At 29.2% G+C, this 16,706-nt stretch overlaps 1 protein-coding gene across 3 annotated transcripts; it reads right to left on the bottom strand.

Annotated features, from left to right (window-relative positions):
- Positions 1-1,192: 1,192 nt before the first annotated feature.
- On the bottom strand, positions 1,193-16,222 carry LOC105836526 (multidrug resistance-associated protein 4-like). Of its 3 annotated transcripts, XM_036287643.1 has the most exons (18): positions 15,579-16,222; positions 13,901-14,011; positions 11,956-12,121; positions 10,742-10,972; positions 9,402-9,533; positions 8,554-8,745; positions 8,106-8,414; positions 7,472-7,996; positions 6,795-7,100; positions 6,309-6,500; positions 5,447-5,939; positions 5,060-5,175; positions 4,945-4,990; positions 4,090-4,329; positions 3,602-3,864; positions 3,092-3,531; positions 2,352-2,481; positions 1,193-1,461 (listed from the first exon to the last, which is right to left on the bottom strand). In XM_036287643.1, the coding sequence occupies exons 1-18, from the start codon at positions 15,650-15,652 to the stop codon at positions 1,249-1,251; spliced, it is 4,179 nt and encodes a 1,392-aa protein (XP_036143536.1). In that variant the 5' UTR covers positions 15,653-16,222; the 3' UTR covers positions 1,193-1,248. The 3 variants fall into 3 exon arrangements, with proteins under 3 accessions (XP_036143536.1, XP_036143535.1, XP_036143537.1); XM_036287642.1 differs by having other exon boundaries at positions 1,249-1,461; positions 4,945-5,175; XM_036287644.1 differs by lacking the exons at positions 1,193-1,461; positions 2,352-2,481 and having other exon boundaries at positions 3,440-3,531; positions 3,598-3,864; positions 4,945-5,175.
- Between the last annotated feature and the right edge of the window lie 484 nt (positions 16,223-16,706).

Raw genomic sequence — 16,706 nt, 5'->3', positions numbered from 1 at the left:
ATTGTAATGGCATCATATACGTATACATATTCCAGGTCTGTAAATATGAAACCGGGATTTGCCCACAAAAAATGGCGCTAACTGTCAATGTAGTTACCGTCAATTAATTAACTAATCTCGCGCCTCCTTCTCGAGACTCGGTAACCATTGTGTGAACGATTGTACACCTCGTGAATTTTATTAAAGACAAACTATTGACTGATACAAATTTACTTTAGATTACTCTCATGCACTTCCTTCTCTCCTTCTCTTAAGGTAGAGAATAGACTTTCTTTATATCAAACAGAAATTACATTTACAAAAGAAAGGAAACTATAAACGGTAAACCTTAAAAGGAGATCCAGTCACAATGATCTTTACCTTGACACATGTTGTCAAAGTCACTCTCCTCAGTGATGTTCAAAAAATTTTATCCTCGTAATTTGTTAAGAAGTTATTAACAAAAACGCGTTCTCTACATCATATGGTTTGCGACTTTAAGTAAAGCAGAGATATCATGTATTATATTTATAACATTTTTTTGTTAATAACTTTAATAACGTTAATAATTCAAGAAGACAACATATATATATATGTCAAGATCAAGTCACTGGGGCTTCATCCCCTTCTTTTTACTGCTACATAATATCAGAAAATTACAAATTACGAAATATTTTTTTAACTTTTAACGAATGACAAGCGCAAACTAAAATCTTTTGAACATTACTCAGGAAGGTGACTTTGACAACATATGTTAAAATCAAAGTCATTGGAACTAGGACCTCTTCTGTTAAGGTTTATTGTATAAACATATATGGACATTTTTTACATATTTATATGTATTTTAATACAAAACACCCGGGCAACAAGTACTGTTTTTTTTTTTGTGATAATAATTTATTATCACAAATATCATTAATGCAACAATCATACATCAGTATTTTTTTCTAAAGTAATACGTTCTATTGTACTTACTTAAGTAAGTTAATAATTATTTAATTTAATTTTTCTTATCGTAATGTAAACACAAAAGCACACCAAGAAATAAATTTTTCCAAGAGATATTTGTATTTCCTTCATTGACAAAAATAGTATCGAAAAAATAAGAATTTAATCCTATTCCATTATCTTTATAATAATGTAACATTTATGTTATAATTAAGGGAATAAATAAAAAGTAGAATAGAAATTAATGTACTAACATACGAGCACATCTTATTCTATATATCTATTTATTTATATACACATATTTTTTGTATAACAAAAAATTTATAAAACGGACTGTTCTATAATTGTGTCGTCACCCTCACTCTCGGTATTTTGTGTTGAAGAGTTTAATTTGTGTTGATCCTTATTCTTTTGACAAGCCTTCTTTGCCTGCTCTAAAAGACTTAACGCCATCTGATTACCTGTCTTCTCCACCATTTGTGAAAAGTAACCATTCGGTTTGTTATGCAATAACTCATACGGACAACCAAATTCCTGTTGACATAACATGTTTATCAATCAAATGCACATAAAAATCTTTTCTGGGAAGAACTATACAATTTTCCTTAAAAATCTGACGGTTTTTTTTATTACATTATATATAATATGTATGTATGTATACGTACATTAATTTTTTCAAAGAAGTACTATGTTATGTATTGCGAGATCTTTATTTTGAAGAAACCATGTTAAATTAAAAATTAAAATTTTTTTTAATTAATTTCTTATATTTCTTATATTTTATATAACTTTATTTTTGTAATACTTTATTTTAATTCTTTAGAAAGTTTAAAGAATGTTAATTGTTAGCATTTAAACATTGATCGAAACAGGTTTATTTTATGATTATACCCTTTTATTTACATTTTTGTAAATATATTCTTTTTTCAATAGATTGAAATTTATTATACTATTAACAGAATTATTATAAAACAACTAATTCCAAACTTTTTTGGAATTAGTTACAAAAAAATTTTATTTTATTATAGTTTTACTATATAACAATTGTGGTAACGTGATTTTCTGTCGAATGTTTCACGGCTTGGTAGCTAGCAATTGTACAAAAAAAATAATGTGATTTCTCTTTCGACCTTTTTTCAAATATTGTATATAAAAGTTTAACTTGAGGGAAAATATGTATTTATATATGCCTGTGTCCGTGCGAGGCATATATGAAGCCTGCGACGAGACAGATACACGAGTCGTTGCCGAACCGTCGATTTGAAAAATAAAAATAAAAATTGTCTCCGTGTATGAATCCGGTCTCTAAAAGTTATTTCCAAATTCCATCATAATATCCCGACACTATTAATTCATATATAGTTCTGTTTCCCTTGCAATCAATATTTTTTCTAATACAATTATGTTTCGTAAAAGAAACCTACCACGATGGAACCATTCTCCATCACAATAATCCGATTACTGTCTATTATAGTATTTAAACGATGTGCTATGGTGATGACGGTACATTCTTTAAAATTGCTTCTTATTGTTTCCTGAATTAAGGCATCAGTGCTACAAAAGACATAAATTTAGTATATTCACGTATAAATATGTTGAATTCAGAAATCATGCATCAATATTTTGCGGATTCAAAACATATATAAATCCTTATTAACAGTTTGATCTGCTCTACTTTATAAAATGATAATTTGATCTTTCTCTAAAGTTTTAAATTTATCACAAAATTAGTTGAGCCATTTATGAAGCTACATTTTGAAAATGTTGAATTAATTTAAAAATTAATAATTTGATAATAGAAGAGAAAATAGTATTATGAGTTATATATGTATTACCTTTGTTAGAGACAATGACATTCTAATAATACTTTCGGAATCATTTGTTTAATAACGTAATTATTAAATAATCGCTTTTAATTTAGGATATTATTAATAAAGTTATTAATATTATTAATAATATTATTAATAATATTATTAATAAAGTTATTGCCCTAATGTAAATGGACAATCATAATATCATCTTATCTTCTAAAAAACTTAAATTAATTTCATGATAGATACTGCATTCATTCATAATCAAATCAAAAATCTATTTTTACTAAACAACATTTAAATACAATTAAAAAATTTCTTTGCTAAATAATGAATTATTAATTGAGACTCACTACGAATCAATGTTGGCCGTGGCCTCATCGAGAACGAGCAAGCGATTGTTCCTTAAAATAGCTCTGGCCAGGCATATGAGCTGCCTCTGGCCGACGCTGAAATTATGGCTGCCGTAGAAGATATTGTTATCCAGTGCGATGTCATTTAATTCTACTTGTCGCAGTACTTCCCACAGTTTCATGTCGTCGTACTGATTGAAAGGATCTAGATTGTAGCGCAAACTCTCAGAAAAGAGTACCGGTTCCTGCGGTATGATGGAAATCTTGGAGCGCAGCTCACTCAAACCCACTGTACTTGTATCTCTACCATCGATCTTAATCTCACCCTCTAGACCTTCATTAAATAATCGGAAAAGCGCTGAGATCAAGGAAGACTTGCCGGCGCCAGTTCGTCCCACCACCCCAACTTTCCAGCCAGGTTCAATGATCACATTCAGATTCTGTGAAATGCGACGGGGTAATAAAATACAAAAAATATTTGCAATAACGAAGGTCAATTTACCTACCTACCTTTAAAACCGGTGGATCATCCTCATTATACTTCATACTGACATTCTTCAAGCATAATTGTCCTGTAGGAGGCCAAGTGGTCGGCGGCGGATTGTCAGAAGTAACGGGCTCCTCCTTGGGGAGATTTGTGTACTGAAGAATTCTTTCCACAGAGATCATTAGCGACATCGTCTCGATAAATTGTTTTATGCCGTATTGCAAACGACTAGTCAGTGTCAATGACTGCGATATCGCCAGGCCTGCATTACTATCTTCTACGTTATCTACGGCAATCAACGGTAAATATTAACGGAGAATTTGAATTTATTCAAAGATTTTTCAAGATTCAAGATCCAAATGCATTTTTAAATATTTATTTTTAAATATAATAAACGATTATTTAATTCGAATAATTTTAGATTTCTAATTTTTTTGTATCTCAAAATTTTTAGGCAACTATATTTGATACAAAAATCTTTTAATTATTTGTAATCTTAATTGTAAATTACCAGCCTCATTCAGTAATACTAGAGAGTAACAAAGAATGCCGACAAACAGGCACATGATAATGTCCGTAAAAAAACTGAAGGCGGAAAGGCATGTTAAGGAGAGATACCACGTGCCACTGTGACGATCTTGCAACATGTCGAACTGTTGTCGCATCATCTTTTCATTTACGGCACCACTACTTCTAATCGTCGGCAGGCCGTTTAGCGTGGCATTCACGTGCGTGAATATCGGGCTTTTTGCTAAAAACATAAACAAACAAATTTTAAAAATCTTAGAATTTACTAGATCCTCGATTTCGCAAAACATAAGAAATGAAAAATTCGATGTCAAAAGTCCAACGATCCAGAAGACATGTAAATTTAAGATATTTTACATTGTGTGACGGAAGAAAAGAATATAAACAAAACATTTTTAAGAAGTTACATGTAAAATGATCTAATATTATCAATAATATACTTGCTGTTTAAATTATACAACGTGCAAAAGAAAATCATGCAAATTTAATTCTCACATTTAAAGAATTCAGATATAGAAAAATTATATAGAAAAAAAGCCATTAACGTATGAAATATGAGTATTTATTTCTTTAATAATTTAGATTTAGATTATATTTTTATCGGTATTAATACACGCAATGTTCAGTTTCCAAGAAATAAAGAAGTGTCATTTTAAATGATGCCAGTATTAGCGTCCTTTCTTGACTAAACTTAAAATACTAATATATTCCTAACAACAGGTTTATTAAGAATATTATTACTGAAATTAATCAAACCCTTTAATACTCAAAGTAACTAATTACAAATAGTTAATAATGTCTTATACTTTTTAGGAAAAAAACTCATTTCAATACTTACTTATGCCTTCGAGACGTTTGACGTTCTGAGAGGTGCTCAGATAGAACTTTGTTGCAAAGAAAAATAAAACAATCAATACCATTACTATTATCAACATCCATGGATTAAGTATTACCTCTAGGGTTATTATACCGCATACTATACAAATAAATTGGAGCGCCTCTAACATTATTCTGGGTAGCATTTCATCCATGGTACCTACGTCTTTCGAAAATCTATTTAAAATTCTCCCTGAAACACGAAAATTGCTAAACATAAACAAAATTTAAGAAAAATTTAATTATTGAAATTCGAAAACAGTAATCGTTATTAAGGCTCAATTTAGATTTCTAACACAACGAATATGCGATAAAAATTTATGCCAATTATCATGCGCTTTATTTCTTCGACAATATTTAACTCAACTAAAAATCAAAGACATTTTGCTTTCAAATTCAAAATTTACAAATTTTAGCGAATCTCAGAACGCGATCATTTTCTTTATCTTGCGATTGTTACTCACCGGAGGGATTGGTATTGAAAAAGGACATGGGCGCCTGCAGCAGATTGGAGAACATGGTATTGTGGAGATTACAGCTTGAATTCATGCAGATTTTCGTGTAGAGGAAGATGCTGAAAAGCGTAGTACCTGCGGAAGCGATGATGCAAAAGGTGTATACGTATATGGCATCCACGGTGCTGAGTAGACCGTCCGGATTCAGAGTGAAGATTGATCCCAGAAAGTTGTTGTTATACATGTTCGCATACGATTTGGCTTCACTAACGTTGTTGATACGCCTGATATCCTCTAAGTTAATCCAATACGAGAGCCAGTAATCATTTCCAGAAATAGCAATCTGGCTTATAACGAAAGATAGCAACAACATTAACAAGATGAAGTAATTCCCGCCGTGATGAAAATATTCCTTGTACACTCTGCCGGATATCCGCCTGCGTGCCATCATCTCGCCTTCTGGAATATTTTCTACGTAATCCGAATACTCAATGTCCGAATGCTGTACAAAAATGATAAAATAACAGTATAATTACTTGATTGACTATAGATCGTTAGTTTTATGGAGGTAGTCGCGCTATAATTGTTAATAATACAAAAAACAATATTTGAAAATTAATAGACATTTGAGAACCACTTCTTTTGCGTACAGTCTTCAAGAACATTTTTTATATTCTAAGCTGCCAATTAGTTAAACTACATTAAATATTTTTAACACAAATATAATTTTTTAACGTTTTCTTTTTTAATTATTTTGTATTACAATTGTATACTTTTGTTTTGCTACAAATAATTTTAAATAGAAATGTTATACACATTCTAATCTTCTCTAATTTTTTTAATTAAAAATAATAAACGGCAAAGGTCTTACAATGATGGAACTTGCGGTTGATAAATCTGAGGCACGTCTCATTAGCGAGATCTTTCTTATTGACATTGCTGAGGCTCTCCTAATTTCTTTTCCGTTTTTCTGCCCTTCGTGATTTAAGTTGTTGATCATCTCGATAAAATCATTATTTGACTGTACTAATTCATTATAACTTCCTTGCATTTTTATGAAACCCTTAAGAAATAAAATCAGAATATTTAATATATGACGGACATTTGATCCTTAATAATAACTAGAATCTTTTAATTAATTATAGTTTACATATAACGCAATAAGTAAACAATATTAAAAAATACTTTTTAAAAACTTAAAAAAAGTAAGTTAAGTTTCTTATTTTGGTCATTTAATTAAATTATTTTTAAAAAATTAGTCTTTCAAATTGAATGATAGAAAAGAAATTAACATTTAGTATACAACAATAGAATGTAAAAACCGAAATCAATTAAAGAAATATTCAATATGGCTCACTTGATCCAACACCACAATGTGATCCATACGTTTAAGAAATTGCAGCTGATGGGTGACGAGTATCCTCGTCTTGTCATGAAGATAATCTGTAATACATTTCGAGTAAAGATACCTAGCGACGCGAGTGTCTACCGCACTTAAAGAATCATCGAGCAGATAAAGATCTGCTTGCCTATAAACGGCTCTCGCGAGATTGATACGCGCCCTTTGACCTCCGGACAGAGATACACCTCTGTCGCCTACCATCGTCATGTCCCCCTGTGGAAATTGTCGAAAATCCTTCTTCAAGGCGCACACATTTGCCACCTGAAACGTTTGCCAATCAACAAAAAAAAAAGTAATAGAAAGAAAGCTTAAAAAATGCAAGAAAATTAAAAATTAGAAGATATAAGATATATTTCAATAAATGTTATATTAATATTTTAAATTTGTAATTATTAATGTAATTTTTGCAATAATAATGTTACATTTTTTAAAGAAAATATTAATATAAATATTAAAATATAAAATTAAAATACTAATATATAATGTCACTGTTAATTGACGCTTATTACAATTTTTTTATATAGCTAGAATCATATAAACCTTAACATTTGGCAACATTTAAATTATTTGTTCAAAATATCTATATATTTTTTATATATTTATTGTCATTGGTTGTAATAAATAGACATTACCTGAGTATATCTGGCCTTGTCATAGGGTTGACCAAACAATATGTTGTCTCTTACAGTACCGCCGAAGAGCCATGGTTCCTGGCTAGCATAGGAGATGCGTAGATCCGGATTATCTGTAAAGTAACCGTTGGACAAATTGTCCTGAATGATATTCTTCGAGGAGTCCTGAATGAGCGTCACGGAACCTGCGCCGGGATTCAGTTCCTTCAGCAATAGATGTAATATAGATGATTTGCCAGAACCCACTGCGCCGACCACAGCACACAACTGGCCTGGCTTGATGATCAAATTGATATTGCACAAAGTCGGTGGCAATTTGCCGCTGATCCAATTAGCCGAAACATGTTGAAACTTGACGCAGACCGGAAAATCAAACAGCCCTTGAACCTCGGAAAGTCTAATACTCCCATTTTTCGAGATGTCCCTTCGATTTTCTGGATTAGTAGCATCGTTTGATTTCTGAAACTGTAACTGCGAATCCTTCTCCGAATGTCCTATATTTACCTCCTCCATCAGCAGAAAATCCTGTAAAAGTTCCCTTAGTCGCAAATATGTGGGTTGCAAAAATATCGGTAAGATGATGAAAACAATGTTTTTAAGGATTCATCATAAATTGGAAATTATGTGACAGCACCTCTAATCGATTCATAGACACCATTGTTTCACCCATGATTATCATCGCCTGTGGAAAGCAAAACGCTATGCTGCGTTCAAGTATGTTAAAGATTGTCACTATTTCGTAAGTCACGCCAGCAGTCAGGGTATTCTCCGTTAGGACAAACGTGATTAAAGTGAAGTAGATGCTCAGTCGCTGGGTGAAGGCTATAGTGGCCGTACACCCGGCACGAACATATAACGAAAATTTAATTTTATTGATCTCCAGATCTCTGATTACAGAGACGATCTTGCTGAACGGTTTCTCCCAGGCGTACATTTTTACCACCTGAAACGAAGCTCATAAACTTTTCTAGTTTGCTCCATAAAATTGGTTTTTTATATAATTTTATACCTAATATTTATCTTTAGTCCAATATTTCTAAATTATTTAAAAGTAAAATAATCAGAATATCCCTAAAAAGTACCTGTATTCCAGTTACGAGTTCACTCATTATTTGCACTCTTCGGTCGGTCAGTGGCGCGATCATGGCTCTGAGTTTATAGTTGAGTATGCTGATGAATCCTTGTACTATTGGAATGGTGATCAATAGCGATCCGATACCAACAAGTGTCAAAATACCAATTTTTTGCCACATTATATAACCCGCAATTGCGATCTGCGAAGGGAAAAATCCAATTAATTTTAACAAATAGCTCTATAAAAATAACAAAATGAGGAAAAAAGAAATAATTTTACAGTCTATACTTTGTAGTCTATAATTTGTAAAATTGTAAAATACGTGGACGTATACAAATAAATATTAATACACTTTTCATGAATCAAACAACTATTAATAGACGCATTTAAGATATTAATGTAAACGTCTCAGTAGCCGCATATGTACTTATATCCAAACACTTAGACAAAATTTATTATTATTAAACTCAAATGCCTTTGTTACTATAATGTTACAATTTAATTGTAATCTTTAAATATTCAAGATTATAATTAAATTGTATTATTATTAAAAAAAAAACATTTGAGATTAATATTAAGTGTTTGTGTGGAAGTGTCTGGATAGAGATATATGTCCGGTCACTTAAGACGTTACATATAATCTAATAGTTTAAAACGGATTATCAATTAATTATTAAATAGGTTAATAATCTGTGAAAGATTTATTCTAATTAAACACTTATTTTTAATTACATTTTGATAAATAATTTTTTAAAATTTTAATAATAATTTTAATTTAAAAGAAAGAATATTAATTATTTTGAAATATTGTAGGAATTTATACAAATATTTTTCAAGAAATGAGAGAAGATTTACCTGAAGAGGCACGATCCATATAAAATTCAGGAAGATTGTTAATTGATCAAAGCGAGTAACGTCATTGCTAAGAAGATTTATAACCTGTCCAATACCCGTTTGATTCATGGATGCTCTGTTCAGTCGTAATAACTGCAACAATTTAAAAAAAGACTAGGACACTACATTGCGCGCGCTTCGCGCGAGCCATTTAGCCTTTTTATATTGAACATTGCACTTATTCTTTTTCTGTATTTATATTTAGTTTTATATGCAAATAATTTTATTCTTAAATGTTTTTTTTAATTCTTATTTCTTCTCTCTGAAACTCTCTTTCTCACTCGCTGTGTCTCCTTCTAATTACTTGGCAAACGTAATCTTTTGCTCTATATTTTCATGTTGTTCAATATTGCTCTCACACATTTATCATATTTAATCTCCTTCTCTCTCTCTCTCTCTCTCTCTCTCTCTCTCTCTCTCTCTCTCTCTCTCTCTCTCTCTCTCTCTAAACATAAATTATTAATTATAATATATTTTTATGTTGTTCAATATTATTTTTTATACACTTTACTTTCTTATTTAATCCCCTTTATCTCTCACTCTTCCCTTTTCTTCTTAGCACATCCCTCGGCGCGCTCTAATTTGTACAATTCGAAAAATTAATATCTCGTCTATTAATAAAGATATTCAAAAACTATGGTAGACTTTTATATTCACCTGATCCCGTCTATTTTTCCATGAAGACTTTCATGTCTTATGCAGGCCACTCTATATATCCCAAATAGCACAAAATATTATCATAAATATTTATAAATATTTTACAAATTTATTTTCAAAAAATATTTTTTAAAAATTATATAATTATTTTCATAAATCATTTAGAAAAGATATAAAAATTATTATCAATAATATATAGAATATATTTTTATGATGTACTAAAAAATATTTATGGTACATGAACTTAAAATATTTTTTATATTCTTTGATAATAATGGTATAAATATTTATTTTAAATATTTTCATAAATGTTTATCATAATTTTTTTTATACCTGATAAACTCGGACATAAAAATATGTACAAAATATTTATCATAAATATTTTTCCTTTTTATAAACACTTTATAAATATTTTGTGCTATCTGACATGTGTGTGTGTGTGTGTGTGTGTGTGTGTGTGTGTGTGTGTGTGTGTGTGTGTGTGTGTTCCCGTTAATAAATCTTTTGCATTCCAACGTAATCCAACAATTCCGTAGAAATATTATACAATCATTATTTAGATAAAACAAATGTAATACAGTTTTTTAGCTAGAAAGAAGCTTTTTTCTCATTTACCAGGAAAAACTCATATTTCATAACATTACCTTTCGATAGAGAAGCGAGCTACAAGCGACACGTATTCTCATGCCAAACTGCCGCGATTTTAACGCCGCGTGATGTATTATCAGAAAGCAGATGATAGAACAAAGTATCAAGCAAACAATGTAAATCAACACCTCGTTCAGTTCTACCTTGTTCCTTCCAGTCGGATCTCTGGCAAAGTAGTCGATGATCCAATTCTGGAAGATTGGTATCGATAAGCGTATTATGCTGCACTGAAAGCAAAAGTGTTAAAATTTAATAATGGGGCTTGTCAATTTGATGAAATCTAAAAGATCTAATGGAAGAAAAGACAAAGAAAAAAACATAGGGAGGAGGGGAATTCTAGATTAGAATTTTTTCTTTATTTGATTATTAATTAGATTATTTTAATGAAAGGCAGGCACAACTTTTTCTATTATTTGCTGATCCTTCTTTATCTTCCTTAGAAAACTAAAACCAAAATAACGTATAAAATTTCACATATTTAAAACTAACTAATAAGTATGAGTTGTATAATATAACTGGTTATTTTCGTAATTTATATTAAAAGATAAATAATTTTTATCTAAAACATTTTCAGTTACAAGCTTTGTAGAACTTGAGATAAAATTTTGAGGATTTTATAAAACAATTTTTTTGTCAAAACAAATGTTAACAAATATATAACAAATACTTTGAACATTTAATTAATAAAATTATAATGGTTTCGTTATTATTTTTGTTTCAGTTCATCTTTATTTAATCATGTTATATTTACTCTAACTAATCTAAACGCTTGTAATTGTTGAAGAAACAGCTAGCTGTAAAAGAAAAATTATTTTAGATAAAAATTATTTATTTAGTAACATAAATTATAATCATTTTACGGAAATTACTTGATATTGTCAACTCCCATCAATAAGTAGAAGAGATTAAACTAAAGAGAATACATCATTTTGAGATTTTTGGTCTATTAATAACAACGTGCCGTTTATACATTGTTGATATTGTTGTTTATAAAACATTCCCCTAACTGCTTCGTTGCATATTAAAAAAAATAAATTTCCTGCTAGAAAAATGCAAAATAGTATTTTTCTATTCATTTTAAGTTTCGCTCCACTTATCCACAAACATTGTACTAATAATTAACAGGCATTCTGATATTGATTGGTTTAAATCGGAAGTATTATGGGCTATTTAATTTCTAAAATATTGATTTTTTAAAGTATTGATATACTTGAATAAATTCATAAACTCCAATTATGAAATATGGCAACCAAAAGGCGTTGAAGATCGCCTTATATAATCTCGGACGGACGTCTCTTTTCAACGGCACTTTCTGCCCGTCCTTGCCCATGGTGTATTCCAGGTTCTTCAGTTTATCTAACTCGCGATTCCAGTACCTGAAAAGAAATCCGTTAGTACGTGAGACACATTCCGAGCATGTTCCCGAGCAATAATATTTCTTCTAGAAGAGTAAAGAAGACATTGATAAATTTGCCAATTAAATAACATTTACAGGTTGTAACGTGCAGTTACACGTGTAAGTTTGATGTTTAATGGATGCTACGCAATGATCACAATAATGTTTGAAAAATATGTTTTTTAATGTTTGAAAAATATTTTTTTAAACATTTTTAAAAACATTAAAATAATGGGAGAAAATAATTAGTAACGCTTCCTAACCAGGAGTCAAATATTTTTTAAAATAATATTGTAAACTTTTTAAATGTGAAATAATTACTATATAAACATTAAATAAATGTTACGTAAATATTATTTTAAACAATTTTTTAAAATGTCAAATTAATATTATAAAAACATTAATTAAATATTGTATAAATATTTGTCCTAAATCATTATTTTAAATAATTAATTATTGAAATATAAATATTAAATCACTATTAAATCAAAATTTTTAAAAATATTATTTTAAACAATTTTTTTAATGTAAAATAAAAATTACATAAATATTAAATAAATATTACTTAAATAATTTTCTTAAATTATTATTTTTAATAAAAAATTAATAATTTATAAATATTAAATAAACGTTAAATAAACGTTTTATAAATATTTTTTCTAATTTATTATTTGAAATAAATAATTAATATAAAACAAATGTTTAATAAATATTAAATAAATATTATTTATACAATAAACGCTAATAATGTAAAAATAATAAAAAATAAATATTTAATAAAAAACATTAAAAAGATATTGTGTGCTTCTTGGGTAAGCACTCTAAATTTTAATTTCTAAATTTATTGTACTCTTCCCTTTTTTATATATAAATTCTGTCGGGTCCATAATCTGGTGGGGTCCTCGCATAATTTTATTGCGCATAAAAAAGTATTGAATTAATTAATCCCTTGCTTATGATCTATTTAAGTTTATGATAGCAATAAGTTGGGCATTAAAATTACAATATTAAAAAATTAATTTAATACAAAATTTAATTTATTTTCAAGGCAGCATCGTTAATCCACACTGTTGTAACAGATGTTACTCTCGTTTCGAATTTTGTTCGTGATAATCAAGATTACATACACTGGAACCCCTCGTTAGCGTACTCCGCGTTAGCGGAAACTATCCCCTCCATATGCACTCGGCCCACATGAGTAGCGTGTGTGGGGGATAGCAATGAGCAATGCAGTCGCGTATTTCACGGAGTGGGAGTGAAACCAAGCAATAGGAGATAACCCCGCGTTAGCGAACGAAAGCCCCGAACAGTCCGCTAACGCGGGGTTCCAGTGTATGTCACAAATCATAAATGAAATAATTAACTAAATTATTAAATTATAAATTATTAAATTGTTTATACAGACTACATACTAGTTGATTTAATATTAAATTTTATATAAATTAACGGTATTATTAACTTTTCCCATATTTTGCTGCATCCTCACATTAAAGAATAATAAACAATAATGGGTCTGCAAAATAATATAAAATAGGTTTTAAAATTATATACAGAGAAAAATTGTCAATACGACATATTACTTTGTTATGGAATTATCTTTCTTAAACAAAAACTAAAAATAACAGTTATTAAACTAAAATTAAAACAATTATTAGAATTTGTTAATTGTTCTCTATATAGCAAAAATAAGAGCTATAATTACAAGTATTATTATAAAGAGTGTTAACATGTGTTTATTCTCACTGCAAACGATACTCACTTTTCGAGATGATCGGTCAATTTCTCGGATTCATCTGCTTTCACTGGTCGATAAATGTCAGATTCTTTCAAATCACGTTTGGCCCCTGTCATAAATAATTCTCGCATCCACCTGTACGTATGACAAATAATCGGTATATACTACCCTCTCGTTCTTCTCATTTGTTATACTTGTTCTTACATACTACACTTTTTATACTTCACTATACTCTAAAAAGTAAGCACTTTGAATTTAATTGCTCATAACTTCGTTAAAAAACATCGTACCGGAATAAATAAAAAACCGAAACTTGCTCAATCAAATGGAAAATGCTCTATCAATTTTTTTAAACAAACATTTAAACAAACCATTAATGGATAAGCATAACGTAAAAGTGACTGGTTTTTTTATATTTCTTTTGAACCCCAAAAACAATTGCATAAAACAATAATAAAAATTTGTTCTTTACATTTTTTTATACCTTAAAGTACACTAAATTTTACAAAAAATTGCTGAATAGCTATGAGCATTTTTTCATAGTGGTCACTATGTTTTTATCGAGCAAAATGTATAAAAACGTAATATTGCATAATTTCAGTAAGAAAAAGTGGAAAATAAAGTCAATTAATGTAAAAAATTAGTTTCTGTACACTATCATTATATTGATTGTTATTATAATTGTACGTGTCTACAAGAAAAAAAAAACATTCTTTAATTTTTTTCAACAAAATTCGAAAAAAATTGTCAATGTTTGAAAGCTATCAATAAAAATGTAGAAGTCTGCCAACTACCTCACAGACATCTACTGGACGATAGTGCGGCAAGTATGACTTGCGAAACGCTAACAAAAACTTTAAAAAACCGCTCCGGCGTTAGCATTATTTAAATTTAAAGCACACCACAAAAAGGTTGCACGGCCATCGTTTTCTTAACGTATAAAACGTAAACTATCTTATAAACGTAAAACACATGATATTACAGTTAATGCAATACAAGCAAGTATATACTGCATTTTAACCCTTAAAGAGCACCTTAGGTCAAAATGATCCGAGCAAAAGTTTGTAGTGATTTGTCGACAGGATAATCTTTGAAATTGGGACTTGTGGCGCTATTTCTTATTTATTTAAATGTTTCACTTTTTAACCGAGCATCAACCGTTTGGCCAAAGGCCCCAGTGTGCTACCAGCAGGTAACGTTGGAAGTAGATGCTCAATATCGTCCGGGTCAATTTGACCCAGTGTGTCCTTATCGCAATTGATTCTATCTACATGATTTCAAGATTATCCAGTTAAATTTTTAAGTAAAAACATTAAAAAATAAAGAGTTTATGCAATTTTAAGTAAAGAAAGAAAATTTTGTAATTTTCCATATTTCAATTTTTGAATTCTATAATAAAAAAATTGTTTTTGATATATACAATGATTGAATTTTGTTTTTCAATAATTAAAGCTTCTGAGAAGCAATTGAAGTTGCTCGGACCAATTTGACCCAGTATGCTCTTTATGTCTCATGCAGATAGTGTGCTCTTTAAGGGTTAAAAAGAAGATTCTATTTTCAAAATATATCTGAAAAAATAGATAGTTTAACTACCAAGAAGAAATTTTTTTTCTATAAAAAACTTTTTCCAAAATGGAAAAAAATACTTTGTGCTTTTTTTTCCTTTGCTTCTTCAATTACAATTAAGAAGGTCTTAACGAACCAGAAGAACAGAATACTGAAGATGTTCGCGGTCTCCCTGGGATTTTCCTTCATGTCGTTAATATTCTTATCCATGGTATTGCACTATTTCCAAAAACCTAGTGACACTTCAAGCTAAGCGGAACAAAACAGAAACGATCAGTATTCTTATTTTCTCCTTCCGTCTTTCCTCCTTTCTTTTTCTCGTTCGTTCTTCTTTCTTGTCTGCAGTTCCTCCCGAAGCACGCTTTCCAATAGTCAATCCTTTATTGAAACCATCGATAATTGTGCTGCTACTTTTCATATCGGTTTTAGATACGTTACTGATAATGTACGAAAAACGTTAACGACAACTGTCCCGTATGAATAAATGCAAATACGTTATGTATTTCTCGTTTCTCTTGTTTTCTTTTATCGTATTGTATTTTATACGCGTTTTTTTCCACATATTGTATTTCTTCTTTCTCTTTTAATTTAATTCTTGTAATAAAATTTTATTTATCACTCTTTAAGTCTAATTATTTTAACATGTAATTCTTCCTATGTAACCTAATACTTTCAAGTATAATTCCACAAATTCTTATAATATATATCAATATAAATTTATTCTATATTATTAGATTATTGTATCACTAACAATTTACAAATTTATTTATTTATAATAACAAAATTTGAATATTTATATAAAAAAGAATTTGTTTTCTTTGCAATGCATTTTACCATTTAAAAATAATTTATTCAATTAAACACATATTCCTTGTTTAATAAATAAAATAAAAACTTAATTTGCAGAAATATTTTTTCTGTATTAATCAATGTTTTCTTTAATTATAAAATTAAAATATTTTAAAATATATGAAAATATACGATTCAGGGACTAAAATATTTAATAAATGTGAAATGTGAAATTGTGTTTACAATTTATTTCTTTTTATATATTTTGTTGTACTTTGGTTAATCGTTTATATGCGACATTTCATATGGCGTATGTGTGCTTGTGCATTTTTTTCATCCTTTACATTATGACGTTCACTCTATCCCAGAAACAATTATTTATATAAAAAGACATACATAAATATTTATAATTATACACCTATAAAATATGTTCTCGTATTATGTAGTTTTATGTTTACATGATATTTCTTTATGT

Source organism: Monomorium pharaonis, chromosome 5 (genome assembly GCF_013373865.1).
Source record: "Monomorium pharaonis isolate MP-MQ-018 chromosome 5, ASM1337386v2, whole genome shotgun sequence".
Taxonomy (NCBI): Eukaryota; Metazoa; Arthropoda; class Insecta; order Hymenoptera; family Formicidae; genus Monomorium; species Monomorium pharaonis.
The sequence above is the reverse complement of the archived record's forward strand: the minus strand, read 5'-3'. Positions and strand labels throughout refer to the sequence as shown.